The sequence below is a fragment of the Balearica regulorum genome, chromosome Z (assembly GCF_011004875.1).
Source record: "Balearica regulorum gibbericeps isolate bBalReg1 chromosome Z, bBalReg1.pri, whole genome shotgun sequence".
NCBI lineage: Eukaryota > Metazoa > Chordata > Aves > Gruiformes > Gruidae > Balearica > Balearica regulorum.
The window spans coordinates 73,359,868-73,381,917 of NC_046220.1; the positions used below are offsets into that span (position 1 = coordinate 73,359,868).

Below are 22,050 nucleotides of genomic sequence, written 5' to 3' on the forward strand. Positions count from 1 at the left end.
TTTGAACAAAAGAGCTGATTAAACATCTCTCAGGGCAGAATGTATACTGTAATCCCACAAAAATCAATAGAGGCTGGAAATGAGCTAGACTTTATATGAACTTGGTGTTTTCTGTTTGCAATATTCTAATCTCTTAATTAACAAGATGTACTTAGCTCCATCACTTCACTTTTTGGTGATCTCAGCTGATGGTATGTCTTCAGATTCAATGTTTGTATTGATAGATCACAAACCAGCTGGAGTCCTTCTGATCCACCCTCATTTCATCCACTCATTTCTCTCCTTGCTGTCTTATGAAATTAATTGTTCACACGCTCTCACCCAAAGCTCTTTATCTTTGCTCCCAAGCCATTGCTGCTTCCCACATTTCCAGCCATTAGCATTACCACCTCCCTGCTGAGCCACATAGATGGGGGCTGCTTTTACTCTATTTCCTGGACTTGCTGTTTCTGGGTCTGAATGAGGGACAGCTCCACCCAGCCAATAATAATCCTAAGAGATAGTTTGGATATCACCAACTGTTACAGCACTTCTGTCCTATGGCCATGCCTACACTCTGCCACAGTAACTACTCTGTTGGCTCCAAGTAGAGGTGGTTGTGTCAGCCTACCATTGTCTTGTATTTCCAGTTCCCCTAAAAAACCTTTTTTTGCTCTGCACCTTGGTGAATTTTAGAGACACCGGCAGAATTTTATCAGGCTTTGTGCACAATTTTGACAATAGTAGCTCAATAGGATCTCCCAGCTAGAGATCTGTGGGATGCAAAATACTTGAATGCTTGGGGTGAGGCTGATTTCCATGGATGCATCATTTATAGTTTCTTAGCATTTAATTCTGAAGCCAGTAATAAGTTTCCTGTCCCCCTAGGGTGAGAGGAAGTTCTGCTGGAACCATCAACCTCCCCAGGGCTACAGGGAAGTATGTCAAAGTTATGTGTCTGCTCGCTTTGCTCATAAGACCTCCATATATCCTGCTGGCCCTGAATGGGCCAAGGTAGTGCTGGAGGCAGTTCTTGTGGTGAGGAGGGTTACACTGCAGTAACTCCCCGTCTCTGCCTCATGCTTTGGTTTTGTTGCCCTATTTCCATTTTGCTTCATACATTTACAGAGGGAGGGAACAGAAAGGCTGGAGTTAATCCTTAATGTTCAGAAAGTATTTCAAAGATGCCGACACATGACTGCTATTGCCATTGTAAAAATGCATCTTCCACCTCTGTCATGCATGCCATGAACAGCACGTGCCTGTTCTCAGGGTGGTCCCACCAGCACTCTGCTCTCCCAGGTGGCAGTGCTGCTGCCCTGCTGGGCCTGCTTACTGAGCCATCCCTTTTTACATCTGACTCATGCATTTTTATGCTGGCTGAATAATTACTCTGTGAAATTAAAATGGTTCCAACCTATGTATGGCAGAGGTTTCTTACTTCAAAGTAACATTAAATGTTGCATGCACGAATCCTGTATAGACTGGAAAGGGAGGGGTGGGGTTGCTTTGTGGCATCCAGTTCCCACATCAGATGGTATGATATAATAAACAGGTTTCTGCCAGGAAATGGCTTTTCACAGACCAGCTAGAGGTGCAATGTAACATCTTCACTCTAGGAGAACTGTGGCTGCAAACATGACTTGGGCACAATAAGCTATGAAGACAGTGAGATATTTCCTTGAATGAGCTCAAAAGGCTCAGACTGAGGCAGATTCGCTGTTTCTGGCAGAAATAGATTCCCCAGGAGAATCTAGTAATTTCAAGACATCTGCTTGCAGATTCAGACAGGGGATATTCTTAGCCTAAAGAACTCTCCTCCACCTGATCTCTCCTGTTATAAATGCCACTTCCTTCAAACAGGAAAACAGAAGAGCTGTGAAATGAGCAAACAACCTGTTCAAATAGCTATTTAGTTACTGCTCAAGAGGACAATAAATACTTCATTGAAAATCCTAGGATCCATGCAGAAAACTGAGCTCACTGTGCTAGCTTAAGAAATGATGCTGTTTCATCTGGCGCAGGGGCTGTGTCTGGCCATATTCCTTCCCAGTTTGCTGATGTGCTTAGGGAAATGCCTGACGGTGAGCAGTTGACTCGTTCCAGTGGCCTTTGGAGACTTACAGGTAGATCCTGCAGGAACACCTGTAATCCTGCACAGGTCAGAGCACAATATCCTATTGTCCACTCAGCACTTTGCTAGGGTTACTCTGCTGCTGAATCAAGATGATTTATTTCCTTTATAAAGTTATCCAAATGTGAACTGAGAAAGTCCTTGATCATGTGAGGGGAATTCAGCACAGTTCACTGCTGGCGCTGACTCTCTGACAGAAGATAAACAAACATAATTTGTACCTTGTTCTTTCCCATGCTGGAAAATATTCTGCAAGATATTGTTGCATTCTCTTTCTCACTTTCCCAGCCCCCCTCCTTTTTCTTCTTCTCCTGCTGCCTGATACCAAACCCAGTTTTAATGAAGGTGCTGCTGCCAGTAAAACAGTGGCTATATTTGTTTAATGAGCCTGTTCCAATGTGTTGTTTAATTGCTTCATTATTTCCATTGTTAGTGCTCTGGATAACAAAGTTATTGGTATTTGACTAATTTTTCATGGTTGAATTAAAATATATCAGTAAATACAATGTCAGCTGCAAAGAGGAACTACCAGCAAACTGTGGGGATTTAGGGACTTGGGGCTTTTTCTCTCTCCCTAAGCAGTAATTACAGAGGTAAATGAAACTTCTGGGAACTGTTATTTCAAATTGAATTTTAACTGCTTGCTTCCTGGAAGGGAAGATGTCAAGCTTACTGTCTGATTGAAGCATAAACAAGAATAAATATGGAGATACTTAATGAAGGACTCACAGGGAAGGCAGATAGTGGGATGCTTACACTAAATGTTATGCCCTTCATATTTAGGTAACAAAAAATGAAGTAACTCAAGTGACTTCTACCAGTGTAATGTTTTTGTCTGTGTCATCTCCTTCCCTAAGGAGACATACTCACAAGGCATTTCAGGTCCCCCCTTTCCCTTTCCCTTTCCCTTTCCCTTTCCCTTTCCCTTTCCCTTTCCCTTTCCCTTTCCCTTTTCCTTTTTTTCCTTTTCCTTTTTTCCTTTTAAAAGAGGGAGGGATCTATAGCATGATCACTGGAGAATCAGAGCACAAGGCTCCAAGACGAAAATATGCTGCAATCCCTATGGTTGGTGCTCTAAGGAAGAGACTAGACTTGGTTCCTATTGTATGACTTCCTAGCCAACATGGCACCTTTCTGACCTGCATCCACTTCTCCTGTTCCTCCCAGGAAAGGGAAAGGGGAAGGATAGAAAAAAAAGATTGATTAAATTCCACACTGAGCTTTTCATTCCACCTGAAATGTGTAGTTGTGTACATTGGTAAGGGCAGAGTGTGTCCCATAGTGATATCAAACCCAGCAGTCATACTCAGAAAATGAGTGGATAAAAGCAGCTGAAAGCTCTGTTGACTTTTTGCGAGAAGATACTTTCAAGTAGGACTGATTCTGAAATTATCTCGAGTAATAAAGACAGAGTTCCTGTAGCCTTTTAAGCAGAAGAAGACAGAAGTTTTCCTTCTGTGTTGTCACGCAAGCCCAGGCTTTGATAACCCCTTGAGACATCCTGTCACTGATTAGCATAGAGCATCAGAAAGCCAGAAACTTGGAAAACTACCTGGGACTGGAACACACCCTCATTATAAAACCTGTGACTGCTGCAGGACGACATCCTTTCTACCTCATTTCATTTAAGCACAGGGCAACAGAAGGTGAGATGAGAGCAAATCACTGAAAGTCCTACTGCCAAAATAAGCATAGTGACCAGCAGAGGAGACTAGGGGTTGGGATTGCAGCATTCTCTGAGACAGATAAACAGAGGGGTTTGTGTTAAGATGTGGTTAATAAGGTACAGCTGTCACTTGGGGACTGTGCTCTTGCATCAGATATTCAGGCACTTTCATCATCGTTTCTGACAACAGGACTGGAATTCAAGGCTGTAAACTGATGCAACAGTGCTTACAGAGCTGACAGCAAGGGATTAGTTACTTCTGTGATAGAAAAGGGTGGAAGAAAAACTCCTAAACATATAGTTTAGGCTCTCAATTAGAATACAAAGGAGGACCTCCAAAATAAATCAGTGCTGCAGAAAAAATGTGTGAGAGAGATGAAACTATATCTGCTGTCAAAATGATAAATTGATCTTTAAAAAAACCCGAATAAAATCTAGAAAGGCTTCTACATGGGGATAGACTCCATGGGAAAAGCCTTAGGAGTCCCTTACAGCACGGGATGGGAGGTCTTGGAGCATGGCAAGGCTCAGGCTTCCAAGATAAGTCTCCAAGAGTCTGTATTCTAATGGTTTTGTATGACTGCCTTTATACATTCTGTCTCCTGAACATCTCTTTTATTATTGCATATGGAATCATGGGATCAAAATACCTATCTTCTTTTAGATGGAATTTGATGAATTTGCAGACAGGCAGTGTCAAATGGCTATTCAACTACTTCAGAGAGAAAACCTCTAGATTTCAGTTCCTGCTTCAAGCTGTCTTTATGTGTTTATATTAATTGACTGTTTAAAATAAACATTTAAGTGTATATTGGAGTAGAGGCCAGAACACAACTGCATATCCAAATCATCAAACAACAAAACGATGATATTTCTGGCTCAGCATCTTGAATTCTGTTCCATGTAGTGGTACAACTTTAAGCAAAGGAAGAAACTGTGCTGTCCCCATCTGCTCCCATTCTGAGAACTTTTTACAGGGCTAGTTCCTACCCCCCCGGCAGGTGCACCCTCTGCAACTGTGTAATGAAAGGTACTTTCCTGCTGCTTTATCCAATAATCAGTCAAGGGGAAAGCAGCACCCTTTTGCTGGCAAAATGAGTGTGGTGGAGCAGCAGCCATTTGCAAAGATCTGTCTCTTCCAGAGAGAGCAGGGGTCTTTGTGACCAGGCAGGCAGTCACTGCTGTATTACACTGTGATGAGTTCTTGCAGGAAGACTGGAAGTGGAAAGTTACACATTGACTTAAATTTCATTTGCATATTCTTTGAATAGTCTTGAATACTGTAGAAACTGATAGAAATTCTGTGCTGTTCATAAATGCAATGAGTCTATTACCTCTTCTAGGTACTATTTACAAAATGTAGATTTGTATATGTTAATAATAATTCTTTTGAATAATCACAACCAGTAGGCATGAAGTCTGTAGAGTGACTGAAGTGATTAAAGTGCTGTAGGATCAGGGCTTCAGATATGTATAGGAGAGGGAAAAATAAAATACTTGAAATGGGCAGTGGGTGCATCTATTTGACTGATAGACGGTGAGGCATTTGTTTCACTGGTCACCAGGCTCAGGCAGATCTTGTGTATATTTGTTTGTATGGGCACATGTGTCCCTGTATATGTATTGCACAACAAATACTCAGTGTACTGGTTATCAAGTTTCTTTCATGCTTGAAACAGGAAATACAGGATTGCAGGAAATACAGGATTGAAATACTGTAAATTATAATGAATAGATTGGAATATATAATAGTTTAAATATTAGATAAACTGGAGAAAGTCTCAGAGGGAACATGAAGAAATGTAAAACATGCTATTAAGAGGGGCTGAGAGAATTGGGTTTGTTTAAACAGCAAGAAAGACGACTGTGAAACAGCCACAGTCTATCCATATAGCAAGGCTATTGTAGAATGGTGATGAATAGTTTTCTGTTCTAGGTGGGATAAGAACAAGAAGAAAACATAATCTTTTGTTGCAGAAAGAGCTTGAAGTGAGCAGTAGGAGATACGTCTAAACGGGTGTGGTTAATTGAAGATTTTCACAACCATGTTAATTGTTGAGAGCAGATTGGAAAGACTTCTGTCAAAGATAATGTTGGTTGTACCTGATCTTGCCTCTGCACAGGCACTTAGACCATACAGATCTCTCTGAAGCACCCGTTGCTGTGATACCGGTCAAGCCTGAGCTAAGTAGAATGTAAAGACTTGGCAGAAATTAGCAGGAAGTGAAATGTGGGGAATAAATGAAACACCATAAAATGCAGATGCAGTGTAGATTCATGAGATCAAGCCAAACTTGCAATATAATTTTCTTTCTAAATATAAATAATTTTCTTGACAAAAACAATTTATGAGCTCTCACTTATTTGGTATTCAACCTAGTGTTTGGTGTGATGTCTTGAAGAAAATTATTAACTGAATTGAAGAAGATTGGTTTGTATAGAACTGCTCAGGAGTTTGAGACACTGGTTAAAAGAGAAAAAGAGTATCATTGAAGGGGGGTTACTAGTAAAGTTCCCCACTTGAGGCAAGTCTTAATAATTTTATTAATGACTTTGGTATAAAATGAAGTCAAGTACTGATTGAATGCAATGACATTCATTTGTGCAATGTGCAAAGTCATTGCACTTAGGGACTAATGACAAAAATTTTTGCTATAAACTGGGAGATAATTAGTTGAAAATGTTTAAAAGGTGACTGCATGTAAAAAGAATGAGATGATAGTAAAGCAGTAAATGAGATCTTGGGATGTGTCAGTGAAGTATTTGGTAGCTATTAGGAAGAATTAATGTTTTTGTGCATCCCTAACTTCATCTGAAATACCATTAGCAATTCTGGTTGCTTATATGCAAGAAGGGTGAAGACTCAAGTATAGAAGAGGACTGCTAGCACAGTCAGGGGAGCAGAGATACATGGGAACATATTTGAAAAAATTTACTCCTAGTCCAGCCAAAAGAAGGCTGAGAGGGAATACTGTAACTCAACATGAGGAGTGAGAAGAGCTACTTACGTGCTAGAAAGTATCTGGAATAAGAACAAATGGATAAAAAGTAGTTTTATGAAACAGGAAATTTAAAGAAAATTCCTAACCATTGGATGGGTTAATAAACAGCTTCCCAATTACAATGATAGAGGTAAAAAGCCAAATACTAATTGCTTTTAAAATGGAGCTCGGTAAATTCATGACAGGATATGTATGATTTGGTGTCAATGATAAGAGGGCATCTGCCTCACAAGCTCTTGCTTTCTTGCCTTCCTGTCTTGCAGTAATATACATGTCCTTTGCTTCCATATGCTGCTGTGGTAACTGGGGACATGAGAACTGCCATCCTTGATCAGACCTCCAGTTTGTTTCATTTGATAAATTGATTTTGGCAGTAACAGCAAGGCAAAGCTCCAGAGAAAGTACAAAACTTCTACAAAAAATATGTCATTTAGCATGCTGTTGGGGGATTTTCCTCATACTCAGAGACTGGTGGGTGTCCCAAGGTTTGAGAATTTCTGTCCCTTTCAAAAGTTTGTATATGAATTTATCTTATGTGAGTATGGGTGTTCTCGTTGTCTTTATAACATGGAAACTTTTCTGGATTCTGCTGAAATCTTCACCTCAATATAATCTGAAGTAACTAACTGTAATATGTGAATTTTCAGCTTCTCATTTCATGGATTGCCTCTTTGCTTCTTTATTACAAGAGAGCATAAATGGCACATCCTGTTTCCACTTAATGGAGATCTTGGCCACTTAATGTCTTCTTTAGTAGCACTCGAATTGGTTCTACTCCTTCTATGCTACTTTCAGCTGGAAAATTTTCCATTCTTCCAATATAATTTCTCTTGCCTTTCTTGGAATGCCCTTTTGCTGTTGCGTAGTTTTTGAAATGATATGGCCAAAGAGGAACAGTAAGGCGTTGCTGTTCAGCCTGTTGGAAAAAAAACCACAACTGTTTTCTGATTTTATCTATCCTTTCTGGGTATAGGCTTTTCTGATACTGCATTTCCTACCAGTAGTTCTTGGGTGTCTTTGAAAATTGTTGAAAGACATATGAAAGCCTTAATTCAGAATAATCAAAAATTACAAGGAACGTACATGAAATCCAAGATGAATTTCCACATATCACTTGTACTGACTACCATGTCTAAAAGTAACATGGTTATTCTGGAAAATCTGTATTTTGACTATTTTTAAAAAACAGGACAATTGTGTATCACAGTACAAATATTTTACTGGTCATGTATCAGAGTTGTTCTTCCACAACGTGCTTGTGCACATGGGAAAGCCCCATGGCAAGTGATTCTCTTGAATATTGATTGACATCTCTACGCTTTTATTTAAGCTTTTTGCTTCACTTGACAGGTGAGCAGAATTCAGATAAAAATGCTAATTTAAATCATTTTCAGGGGAAATGCTAGAAAAGGCCGCAGGCCCTCCATCTGAAATAGTTCAGGCTGACCATGTACTATCTAAACAGGAAACCTGAGGAAAAAGCTGTTCATTCGGTTGCTGAAAATGTTTCTGCTTGGGACCACTAGATGTCAGTCAGAACGAACAATTCACACTGCCTGATTTGGGATGAATTTCATCCTGCAAAGCCTATGAATACACTTGAGGAAGGGAGGAGGAAACAAGCTCAGAGTCCTTGGACTGGCTCTTTCTGCAGAACTATATGTCACATCTATCGCTCAAGCTTTCTCTGCACTTCTCTGTATGGTGAGCTCTGCCCTTATGAAGGTTGAAATTAGATATTGTAGAGACAGTGCATTTTCTGGACAAAAGCACTCTGCTGAAAGGGCTTTAAACCTCGCTGATTTTGTGCAGCTTTTAGATGCAAAATTTCCAGTGCAGGGGAGCCAACAGATTCTGTGCTGCTTCTTGTCTCAACCAATTTCATGACATAAGGATAGAATGGCCACTGCCTAGTGTCCAAAGGGCACTTCAAGGAGCCCTCTTGCTCTAACAGGCAATGTACATAAGTGTACAAAAAAATGCCAGTCCTAGCTCCAGGGAACAAAAGGCAGGAGGGAAAACTGAGTAAAGAAGGAGACACATGAAAAGAGATAAAAATTAAATGAACAGAGCTGCTATCCTTTACAGTCTGCTACAAATGTATGCTTCGTTCTGTGATGTCAGCTGAAGGAATGTTTAATCTTGGCAAAAGTAGCTAATAAATGATGACCCCATGACTGAGTTATAACTGTTTACAGTCCTAGCCTATTAAATGGAGGAAATCACAAGTCTCGTAGTCTCTCACACTTGCCATGCTAGTTAAAATAGAGACATCACATTATATCTAGAGGGCCCAGGATTTTACTGCTAATGATATTCGTGTCTATCAAGAATTCTCCCAAATAAATCAAATAAATCAAAACTTGTAAGTTTGATTTTCCATATGATACAAACATTCTGCATACATTTTTTCAGAACTGCTTTTCAGCACAATAAAAACTTAAAATGCTCAGTACCTTGCAGGAGAGAGACAAAACTTAGCAGCTTTATAGTATGACACTTCTAAACATCCTTATACTGGGTTTTGTAAGTGACGTGCTTTTAATAAAATGCTTTAATGGATTTGCTAACCAAAGATGAATATCCATAAAACATTTCCACAAGAACATTTTAAATAGTAATTTATATTAACACATTCATAATAATTTAATTTATTAAAATTATAATAATTTGTATTGACAAGCAAATTAATTATCATTAATTTGCTTTGTCTTAAAGAAATTTTAAACTGAGCTTTTCAGTTTAAAATATCAACATCAATATAGTGACAGCAATTTCATTAACAGAAGATGAAGTACCGTACCAAGTTACTGCCTGTCTTTATCTGTTGTTGCTGTCTCCAATCAAAGGAGTGGGATGAATCTGGAAAAAAGTCTGTTTTCTGGAGGTTTTATTTTCAGTTCCAATAATTTCCCAAGTTCTTTAAGAGAATATTGCATAAAGTGTCAGAAACATCAGAATAACAAAAGCAGTATTTCAGGAAAATGCATGTAGATGAGCTGAACACTCTGGACTTCAGACTTTGAGCTTTCCCTGCATGAGTTTATTGGCTGGAAAACAGCAGAGCACAGCCATGCTGTTTTGTATTGACATTTACCAGACTGCTCCAAAAGGAGGTTGGACTTGCTGGAATTGATTAAGGAGTAAAAATTGATTAATTAATCAGGAGGTAAGAAGACATGACATTTTGTTCACTATTTTACCTGGCCTTTCTTGCATTGCCCAAACTGCAGAATGGCACTTACTGTAAGATTTAGGAAGCAGATCTTGCTGCTCCAGGTCTAGATGAGAGGTCTGTGTCTTGGGAAGTCATGTCATTTTTGTAAAGGGTTTAACAAGGGAACTTTGTAACATGCTGCAAAGGAAGATCATACACATGAGCACACACAGCCTTACAAGTATGAAAGCAGAAAATAGTTCTTCCTGAAAGGTATTAACCATCAATTTGCAGCTCCAGGGTGACTACCTTATGCAAGATGCAGAACTTCAAGGCATGACTCAGTGAAGTGGAAGGCCACAGAAGGAATTATGGTGCCATAGAATACTTATCAGCAGATAAGAGAATGGGCCATGTTGTGTTGCCCCATTGGCTGCTGTTGTGGGACTGGTGGAAAAAAGTAAACACAACACGAATGTGCTTCTAGGTCAGACCAATGTCCTGTGTTAAACCCAATATTTTCTCACTGCCCTGAAGTGAAGACACTACTTAGTGAAAGCATGCGAGCTGGCCACTTCTGTGGGTGACTTTCTTAACTTCCAAAGTTGTTTTAGAAAGGATACAGGAGGATTTGTCCTTCCTTATTCCTTTTGGTATCTGCTTTTAGGCCTGTTCATGAATGTATATAATCACTTTTTAACCTGTTGATGCTGTTGTCTTTGCTGTGATACTCTGCCTTCACGTCCTATGACAACCAAGTTCTGAAGTTCACTATCCACTTTGTAAAGCTGTACTCTCTTTTAATTAGTTTAAACTCTCTATTTTAAAATACTCAAATTATTTAAAATACTTTAAAATATTTTAAAATAGTGTCATCAAGTTCTTCCTGTGTGTAATGGTGTTGGATGTGGTGAATAATAGTTCTACATTCTCATAAGCAAGCTCAGGAACTGTGGATTAGATGAGTGGAGAGTGAAGTGATTGAGAACTGGCTGAACGGCAGAGCCCAGAGGGTTGCGATAAGTGGCACAGAGTCTAGTGGGGGGCCTGTAGCAAGTGGTGTGCCCCATGGGTCAGTGCTTGGTCTGGTCTTATTCAACATATTCATCAGTGACCTGGACAAGGGGACAGAGTGTACCCTCAGCAAATTTGCTGATGATACAAAACTGGGATGCACCAGGATGCTGCACTGCCGTTCAGCAAGATCTGGACAGGCTGGAGAGTTGGGCGGAGAGGAACCTAATGAAATTCAATAGGGGCAAGTCCTGCACCTAGGGAGGAATAACACCAAGCACCAGTACAGGTTAGAGGCTGACCTGCTGGGAAGCAGCTCTGCAGAGAAGGACCTGGGAGTCCCGGTGGACAACAAGCTCTCCATGAGCCAGCAGTGTGCCCTCGTGGCCAAGAAGGCCAATGGTATCCTGGGGGGCATTAAGAAGAGCGTGGCCAGCAGGTCAAGGGAGGTTCTCCTCCTCCTCTACTCTGCCCTGGTGAGGCCACATCTGGAGTATGGTGTCCACTTCTGGGCTCCCCCGTTCAAGAAAGGCAAGGAATTACTGGAGAGAGTCCAGAGGAGGGCAATGAAGATGGTGAGGGGACTGGAGCATCTCTTGTATGAGGAAAGGCTGAGAGAGCTGGGGCTGTTCAGTTTGGAGAAGAGAAGCCTGAGAGGGGATCTGATCAACGCTTATAAATACCTAAAGGGCGGATGTCTCGAGGAAGGGGCCAGACTCTTTTCAGTGGTGCCCAGTGACAGGACAAGGGGCAACAGGAAGTTCCATCTCAATATAAGGAAAAACTTTTTTACTGTGAAGGTGACCGAGCACTGGGACAGGCTGCCCAGAGAGGTTGTGGAGTCTCCTTCTCTGGAAATATTCAAAACCCGCCTGGATGTGATCCTGTGCAACCTGCTCAAGGTGATCCTGCTTTAGCAGGGGAGTTGGACTAGATGATCTCCAGAGGTCCCTTCCATCCCCTACTGTTCTGTGAATCTGTGATTCTGTGATTTACCTTATCCATTGTTTTCTTGATTTTGTTATTCTTCATCATACAGCCTCTCCAAGTAAGGAGTCCCAGCTGTTTTGCATCATCTCATAAGGCAGCTGTTTTATTTCCATGCTCATTTCTCTGCACCTCTCTTTAGTTCCTGTACATCATCCTTGAAATGCACAGACCTGGACTTTCTACAGGACTCAAAGTGTGGCTGCACCAAGGCCTTGTAGACGCAAAATTATGCTCTCTGTTCTTCTTGTTCTGTCTTTGCTGATGATATCTTGCTGCTTTTTTGGCCAGTGCGTTGATCCAATGATTTCAGGAAACTGTCAGTGACAACTCTTAAGATCCTTTTCTGGGCTCATAACTGCCAGTTTTGAGTACAGCATCATACGGTCATGGTTTATATATTTTTCTGTAGGTGCACTACATTGTATTTGTCTAAAGGGACGCTTACCTGGCAGGCTTTCACCCGTTCAGTTTTGTGACCGCTTTCTGGAATGTGATGCTATTGAAAGGAATTTAACTACTTGAAAGAACATAATGTCATCTGCACACTTAAAGAGATTTCAGTGCAAACTTCCTTCTCTGGGGGATTGATAAAGGTTTTCAACACGGCTAGTACCAAACCAGTTTCTGGGAAGACTCACTTTGGACACTTCTTCATCCTGGGAAATGTTAGTAAAGCCCTACCCTTTTTTTATCTTTTAACAAGCTTTAAATCCCCTAAGGACCTACCCTCCAGTCCATGGCAACTTACTTTCTGTATTAACCTGTGGAGTAGGACATTGTCAATAGCTTTTTGAAAATTCAAATATATTGCTTGCAAATGCAGTACTCCTTGAGTTCCCCAGTATTTTTCCAGGATGTCAAATTGCACTATCCAAACAGACATTTTGTTCATTATTTATTTCATGTAAAGGAGCTAATGTTGCAAGAATAAGGTGCCATACAGAAGTCTAAAGAGCGGCTTGCTTTTTGCAGCATTTTAAATCCCTGAATATAGATTGTCATTACACTTGAACCATGGAAATAAAAACTTGTGTGAACATGAAACAATTTTACTGTCACTAATACCTACCTCAACACTCAAAAGCTAGTGGAATCTAGTTAGACAAGACCACCAGAAGAATAAAGATGTTCATGTGAGAGCCAGGATGAAAGCTACAACCTCATGTATAATGACTACTGAGTGCACCCTCAGCAAGTTTGCTGATGACACCAAGCTGTGTGGTGTGGGTGACACGCTGGAGGGAAGGGATGCCATCCAGAGGGACCTTGATAGGCTTGAGAGGTGGGCCCGTGCGAACGGCATGAAGTTCAACAAGGCCAAGTGCAAGGTCCTGCACGTGGATCAGCACAATCCCAAGCACAACTACAGGCTGGGCAGAGAATGGATTGAAAGCAGCCCTGAGGAGAAGGACTTGGGGGTGTTGATTGATGAGAAGCTCAATGTGAGCCGGCAGTGTGCACTTGCAGCCCAGAAAGCCAACCGTGTCCTGGGCTGCATCACAAGCAGCGTGACCAGCAGGTCGAGGCAGGTGATCCTGATCCTCTACTCTGGTGAGACCCCACCTGCATCCAGCACTGGGGCCTCCAACGTAAGAAGGATATGGAGCACCTCTCCTATGAGGACAGGCTGAGAGAGTTGGGGTTGTTCAGCCTGGAGAAGAGAAGGATCCAGGGAAATCTAATTGTGGCCTTTCAGTACCTAAAGGGGGCCTACAGGAAAGCTGGATAGGGACTGTTTACGAGGGCATGTAGGGATAGGACAAGGGGTAATGGCTTTAAAATAAAAGAGGGTAGGTTTAGATTAGATGTTAGGAAGAAATTCTTCACTGTGAGGGTGGTGAAACACTGGAGCAGGTTGCCTAGAGAAGTTGTGACAGTACCCTCCCTGGAAGTGTTCAAGGCCAGGTTGGATGGGGCTTTGGACAACCTGGTCTAGTGGAGAGTGTCCCTGCCCATGGCAGGGATGTTGGAACTAGATGATCTTTGAGGTCCCTTCCAACCCCAACCGTTCTATGATTCTGTGATGTTTTTAGAATTGATGAGGGCTGGAAATGTATTTTAAGACAGTGTAAGCAAAATTCTCCTAATTCTGACTCTGAGAGTCTGCAATACAATACTTAGTACTACAAGAGTTGACAGCACTGCTGGTTTGCAAGTGAAAAGCTCAGGCTCTGGCTAGATGCCACATAGCAAGCAGAGAGCAGCCACATAGGTGGTGGATGTGGCCCTGGAAGATCTAACCTGACTCATCTGAATTCTGAAGTAGTTCAGAGATTTTGAGGCAAATCATCAGTCCACCAGGAGGAAACGCAAGGAAGAAAAGTGCAGTGTTCATGCTTTGTTTGTATTCTGAGGGGCTCTGTAACTTGTTGGCCAGTTAGTTGGGGAAGTGGCCTGAGTCAGAATCTGGAGGGAAACTTTAAAAGTTTTGTATGTTCTTCTTGTCATCAGGAATATCAAATGCTCTTTGGCCACCACTGACAGCTTGGATGATACTTTTTCACTTAGGTGTTCATCAAGGGTTCCTGTAGAAACACTAACATTTGGCCTGACTCTTAAGTCTCTTTAAAATCTGTTATGTCAATGTATTGTCTAGATGTGTCAATAGGGATGAGGTTTGGCAGGTATAGATTCCAAGTGTGGAAATCTATCATTTTCATAGCACTTTGCAGGACATCAGATTGTCAAGAGAAAACCCCTTCAGAGAGAAACAATTGAGACTGGAAGAGAGATTAATAACTGTGTGAAAGTCTACTGTGTTAGCAATTACTGTTAGCAAATTAGCCCGTACACCACCATTCCCCCAATACCTAAAAGAATATTTCAGGAACTGTGGCACACATTTTCCTGAAGACACCTTCATCTTGCCTGAGAGATGCTCAGATAAAGCAGAGACAAATGAACACACATACACAAGAATCAATGTAAGAATGAAGGTGTTCATAACTGAACCTCTTTAAAGCTGTGCTGAACAGAGGACAAGATGAATGAGTATATTCTTATGTGAATAAATTTAGTAATAACAACAGCAGTAGCAGCAACAACATTCTTCAGCTGAAGCAAACAAGTGTTGTGCTCAACTGTTCATCAGAGGATTTAATGTAATATTTTAACTGGAGGGAAAATTTTACTTGTAAAAAACATTTGCCACACGATGGCAGCATAATACAATGAGACGAAAATTTTGGCTGACATTGCTGGGAAACTGCATGTTTTAGGAGGGTGATTGTTACAGAGCCACAGTACATCTAAAAATGAAGCGTTGGCAGTATCTGAATAGCTCTTTTGCACTGTGGAGGCTAAGTGGCACAGTGGGTTAGTGCCGTAGTCTTTTTCTTCTGGAGACTCGGCCTTACATCCTGGCTTAGTCTGTAAATGAAAGCAATTTGGGTGGTCTCATCCCAGTCCCCATTTGTGCGTATCACAAAACCACCAGGCAATTTGGCATGGCCAGGAGTTGCTGCCTGGGAGAGGAGCGGGATTCAAATAGAAGGAGAGGAATTGCAGGTCATAAGCAAGGTGAACTGGCAGATCTGTGAAGGGAGGTTTGTGTAGCACCTGCGCAGACCAAATGGCAGTCACCATCTGTCATCAGTAATAATTTTATTCTGAATATATTTGCAGTGTAGTTTATTCCCTGTGTGTGAAATCCAAGTCAGATATTTATTTTGTCCTTCTCTCTATTGCTATTCGTGGAAGTTTTGGCAGTGAAAGGAGCCAGCAAGCACCACAGGATTTGGCCTGGGTTTATGTACAGTTACAATGAACAAATTAATATAAATTTTGTTTTGAAGAGAAGATGGTATAAATTCTTAAATACACTTTAAGTATCTACAGCAGAGGAGATAATAGCGCAAAGGTACTATGCACTAGGGGAAGTCCTCAGTGTTTGGATGGTGCACAAGGCATAACCCAGGTGTGTGCCTGTCAGCTCCATTGTACGGGCTCTCCACAATATCCATTTCTCTGGAAACAGCCCTGGTGCTAGGGCAATGCTATTGTCCCCATTTTATTGGTGGGGAACCAAAACACAGAAAAGCTGAGTCATGTCTAGGTTTATGAAGGAGGCCAAGGCTACTATTGAGATGGGAGTCAGGGTTTGTGAAGACGTGCCATAGTGGAGTTCTTGGAGGAGACACTGTAAAAATGAAGAGTAGAGCCAACAGAGAAAGTGGGATAGATGGAGAGAGGAATATGGTACTGCAGAAAATGGGAAAGTGGTTGAGGCATTGAAAGAAACCACGATGCGGGAAATTAACACAAATTTAGAAGCAAGAGTACCAGTAACAATATTGGAAAAATATCAGGAAAAAGTTGGGTTTTTTATAATTTCTATCAAATATCAGGAGTTTTACAAGACTCTTAAAAAGCCAATAGTACAATAAAGAAAAAAAATCTAAGCAATCAGGAAAAGCAGAAAAATATACATTGTCTGGAGAAAGGAAGTTGTAAAGAGCAAAGAAAAAGCATTAATATAAAAATATACTGGTGAAAAATGCAATTTTGAGGCAAGTACTTGTGAAGCTGTGCCAACTTGTGTAAATATAATTGGCTTTAAAATGAGGAGATATTATAGAAAAGTTGAAATATTTCATTTTGACATTTTACTCGCAAACTCGTCCAATGCTTTATTTTTGAGTTACAGTTCATTTTACAGCTGAGTTTGTTTTAATTTAAAATAGAGTAAAAGCGATCCAGAAGTGAGATAGGAAGTTTCGAGAAGTGGAGAATAAAACATTTCTTTATACCTGAAAGAGACTATTCTTTTTTTTAAGCAATAAAAAAAAAAATTGTTTCACAATGCCCAGGAAGAATTATTCTCCCTAGTTTTTCAGTTCTCTCACTGAAGTGAAAAATCAATTATTTGTGCAGCCCTAGTTGTGTAATGAGGCATGTTGAAGAAAAACTTTGGTTAGAGATACAAGTGTTCCTGTACTAAAATTATGGAATTTTAGATACCTCTGGGTATCTTAGATACATCTGAGGAGCCAGGTGGGGGAAGAGGGGAAAGGAAAGGGCTCACCACACAGGATTACATCATCTGACTACAGCTCCCTTTGTTATCAGAAGGAATCTTGCTACCTCAATGATGTTGCAAATCTGGGTTTGCGGTTTGGCACGGAGGTGTACAAGTATTTCTCCATCTTCCAAGAGTCTTTCTCCATCTTACTCCATGATTCCAGGGTAAACCAATCTTTAAAAAAAGATGACACAGAAATCCAGACAGGGAGTGATCTATCAGTTTATCTCACATTTTTTATCCTGTTCTGGGAAATGGTTGATCACACTAGAAGAAAGTTGATCACACTGTTAATCACAACTAGCACAACTAGCACACTGTTGATCACACTAGAAGCAAGATATACTCTTCTGTACCATTTCCATTTAACTTTATTAAACCAAGCATGTGTTACAGGGTTAGTCAAAAAAAATGCCCTAAATTTTTTATCAGTTGTGCCTGCATTGGAACACAAATGTCACTTGTACAAACAGTCCTTCAGAAGGAAAGACCAAAATACTTTCCTGTGCCAGTAGTTGATTTTCCACATGCATGATCACTTTGCTTTGTACTGGCCACACACTGTTACAGAGAAATAAATTCTTGCCTAAGAATGGCATGGCTGTTTTGTACCCCAACTTCCAAATGAAAACACTGCTGAAAAATTATGGAATGCCAGAGATCTTTATTCTGCATGGGGCCACAGAAGAGTAAGCAAGGCCACTGTGGCAGTAATATCTCCAAGTGATACACTAACCGTCTTTCTTTATCTCTTCCCGTCATGATAGTAATTCTGGAAACACAAAAATACTTACCTGGATTAATGAATGAATGTGTAAGGTAACTAGAAAAAAATTGGGAAAAGTTATGCTCATGCACTTTAGAACACCATGTCTTCTCTGAAATTTTTTTTCTTACAAAACTGGTTTTCACTCAAAATACTGCAGACAAAATCATAGAGGTCATTGTCCAGTGGTTTGCTGGTTTATATTCTGGAAAGCCTGACTTCTCCCTGATGCCTCCATCTGCTCCAACCAACACAACTTTCCAGATACAAGTGATTCAGCTCATATATTTTATACCTTCCCAGTCCTTCTGACAAGACATTCAATTCCACTAGATGATAACTGCTAGCTGAAGTTGTTGCTGCATGAACCCCGACACCATCACAAACTCCTTCTCTGAGAAAAACAGTGGCTTGTCTAGGATGGTTGTAATGTCACGATGCTGTAATACCCCAGTCAATAGGGATTTTGAACCATCTAATTACACATCCAAAATGAACTGACAGGTTTGCAGTAGCTGAATCAATGAAAATGTAAATACTTTTTTTAAATTTTATTTTGCAGATATCAGTACAAATTTATATACTTGAATTTGAATAAAATTAAGTAGGATGAACACTGGTTCTTTTGATTTTTTATGTCCCTCCCCCCCTTTACTTATTTATTTTTTATTATGAAACTGTAAGCAGGTATTTGCAGTGAGGAAACCCTGCTATGTCAAAGCCTTCCTGTATAAAATGGCCTGGAATTCCCATATTATGACTTTGTTGGCTCTGAGTTTGTGCAAAGCTTCTATTAGACAGTCTTTGTAAGAAATTCTAAATCACGAAAAAACAGTAATGTAAAACTATTTTTATTGAAAATACATCTACAAAGTAATGTTTCTCAATCCACTCTGGGTGCATATCAATGCAGAACCAGTGAGGGATGGGGAAGGGAATCTTTCTATAATACCTGATTTTCATAAGAAACAAAGTTAGTATAAAAAAAGATCACATTCTTTGTGACACAATTCATTTTTTCTCAGCTGATGTCATAGAAAGACAGCCATTTACATTGTCTTTGCAATGTATTTCCAAACAAAATCTTAACAAAAAATTAAATTGTTATGCCATAAATTCTACAGTTAATGTCTATACACACATTCTGAATACAGTATCTATATAAAAATATCTCTAATTACATGTCAGAAAATGCCTGTCTGTATCCTAGATTTGCATTTTGTTAGCAAAAAAACCCCCCATACTTGTTCTTTTTCAGTCAGATATTCATTTAGAGCTTTGTTGGTTTGACTGCTCAGTACTCTATTAAACCCTGGTCACTTCATTCACTGGAGAGGTCCTGCTCGTATTGTCTGGATACTCAACTGGAGATGGTAGGCAGGAGTTTTCAGTCCTAAAAAAACCAGTCTTGCCTGGGAAAAGATTTGCTTTCAAGCAGCATGCTGACATTTTCACTACAGTTACTTGTACACTTTATTTATGTTCTTTCCGTGACAGAAGCAATGTATTGTGTGTTTTTTGAGTGGCGCATGGGACATGGCAAGGGAATCCTTCATTTCCGATCAGATTTTTTTGGTAGGGGAACAGAGAAAGAAGACAACTGAACATTTTGATAAAAAAATATCACTCCACAGGTGTTTTCATTCCCCCAACTGTAACTGCGTTCTAAAAATTTCCATAAAGTTTAGTTTCCATAAACTCTATAATAATACAAGCAAAAAAGGAAAAAAATATATAATTTATATTTCCAGAAAAGGTCTTCATCAGGAAATAATCTTGACATTAACAAAAACAGTCACAGGATTACAAGTGCACTGTCTCTCTTTTTTCAATCTTTCCTTATCTGTTCCCTGAAAGAAAGCTACAATATTGTGCTTCAAAATCCTTTCTAATTAAAATGTCAACATTTATTATAGTATTTACTATTTTTCAATTTATATATTTTTCCTAGTAAAAAGTAAAAAAAGCACCCATTCATTTTACTTTCTAAAGGGTCATTCTTTCTTTTTGAGATGCTACTGATAAACACACCAGGATTTTGAAATTTCACATTGAGATAGGGACCCTTCTTCTCCAGATGGAAAAATGTAAATACAGCTAATAGCTCTATAACTTATCAGTGGGATGAGCAAACATTTGGGAGGTTTCCAATCAGAAAACCTCCTGTTGGTCTCAGGGATTCAGATTTAGAATCCAGTCCCTTTAGGATCTGAGCATCTCACTCTTCTGCATCTTCTGCAGAAGGGTGGCACTACCTTCTGTTCTTATTATTGCTTATTAAGTTGATAATTGGCATACCAAGAGCATGCTATGGTTTTTTTCTAAACAGAGATGAAGACACATTTTCTGTCCCAGTCAATACAGCCTAAGGCCTTGCTCCTACAAACACTTACACACATAGATTGTTCAACTGGGTTGTGATGTTGAAATTAAGGGGGCAAATCCAGACTGGAGGTACATACACACGTATATACTTTAATGTTTGCAAATCAGGGGGAGCTGACTAAGCTAAATTTTTGTCAAGATCAGCTGATGCTAATGCAAAAAACTGTGTCTAGATAAAATAACTTTCTCAGAAATACTTCAACTCAGCTTATAAAAGTGCCGATTTGGGATATTATTTTTTATATATCTTCCCCCTTTTTATCCTTTTAATTTACGCCCTTCTTTTTATTGTTCTGCTAGTATTTGAACAACAATAATATAAAACTAGAGAAAAAAATCAGATAAAAAGCAAAAATCCTGTTAATTTACTTATTTGGGTGCAGTTACAAGTTAGAAGGATTGATTGTGTGTTTATACATGTTAGGAATTTTGCAACAGGTATTTAAAAAAATAAAACCATTTTCAGGCTCTGTTATCTGTTTTTACCTTCCAGTTCATCAAAAAAAAAAAAAAAAAAAAAAAAAAAGTTTCACAGGACTGAGTAACATATACACTGATTCTTGTTTTTATTTAATTAAGAATCTTTTTTTTATCCTCAGTTAGCACATGTCTAGCAGGACCAGTGTTGTTGCTTGTTAATTTTTTTAAGTGTGAAGCCAACATATACCGTGATCACTGCTAATTTGGAATATGTTTTCATTAATTCTTTCCAGTGCTAGCATAAAGGGAGAAAACAAGGAATAAGTGAACTTGGTGAATTCAAGATATAAATGGCTGGAAAAACTGTGTTTTCCCACACTTGCAGTGTTGGACTCATGCTTTCTTTATCCTACATCTTGGTTTCACTATCTAAGGGTTTCTCGCTCTCATTTTCTTGTGAGATCAGTTGGTATGGTTTCTTCATTTCATTCTCCTCTATCACAGAATTACCCATTTCAGCATCCCTGTTCTTCAACTCATGCCGTGATAAATGTTCAACAATTCCTGCTCCGATGGAGTCTCCCAAGACATTGGTAGTGGTACGGAGACGATCCCTAAGGAGAAATGGTAAGTTAGCCTTGATTTCACCACTTGTTCAGGAAAGCACGCAGACTAGCTATTAAAATGGTCTTTAAATAGCTACTAGATGATTCAGCTATTTTATGTGTATTTATTGATCTGAACTGTTAATACCATGATTTCTTCTGCAGAAATTAACAAATTAACTAGGATTTGGAGTCACAAAATGTGTTAATACTTTTGGCAACTTCACAACAAGAAACAACTGTGTGATAAGGGTGACAGAGGGAGCATATGGCAGATACTTCTTGGAGGCATTTCTATACGCTGGTGGTTTGCTTTTATATCCTCTGAACATGTAAGCCAATGAGAATCTACCTTGTTAGGGTCATTTCCCTCCTGATCATAAACCATGGTCAGTAATTTAGGGTGGAATTCTGCTGAGCTACTTCAAATTAAACTACAACAATTCTGCCTTCTTAGAGGGCTGCACCCAGAAGATGTAGGAGGCAGCTTGACAAGTGACTAGGACTGTTACTCCATAAGCATCCACCTACATAAGGCTGTGAGCATGTAGTAACATAATAATTGGAAGACACTATGTTCTGATAACAACACAAAGGATTTCTTGCAGGGATCACTTGAAAAGACTGAAGGGCAAAACCCCCTGGCAACTATAACCCATAGGGGTTAGACAAAATAGAGGTCAGAGGAAACCTTCTGCCTTTGATTTAGTTCCTGGACCCAAGGGATTTCCCCATATACCTACAGGTATCAGTTAATCTTCTACAGACAGAGGAACGGAAAAACGGAAGGACAATACATTGTGGTGGCTGGGTAAGAGAGTTACACAACTGTTTTCCATTTCTGTGTCCATGGGATAGACACATGAACCTTTCCTACATTAGATGGTCATCAGGGCTGCAATGAACTGGGTC

General features: G+C 39.8%; 1 protein-coding gene across 1 annotated transcript in view; it reads right to left on the minus strand.

The window, feature by feature from the left end:
* Window positions 1-18,563: 18,563 nt before the first annotated feature.
* SLC1A3 (solute carrier family 1 member 3) overlaps window positions 18,564-22,050 on the minus strand; it is a 63,306-nt gene continuing 59,819 nt past the window's right edge. Inside the window, exon 10 of the mRNA XM_075740481.1 lies at window positions 18,564-21,147. Coding sequence (XP_075596596.1) covers window positions 20,943-21,147 — 205 coding nt within the window. The 3' untranslated portion in view covers window positions 18,564-20,942. The remainder of the gene's footprint in view (window positions 21,148-22,050) is intronic.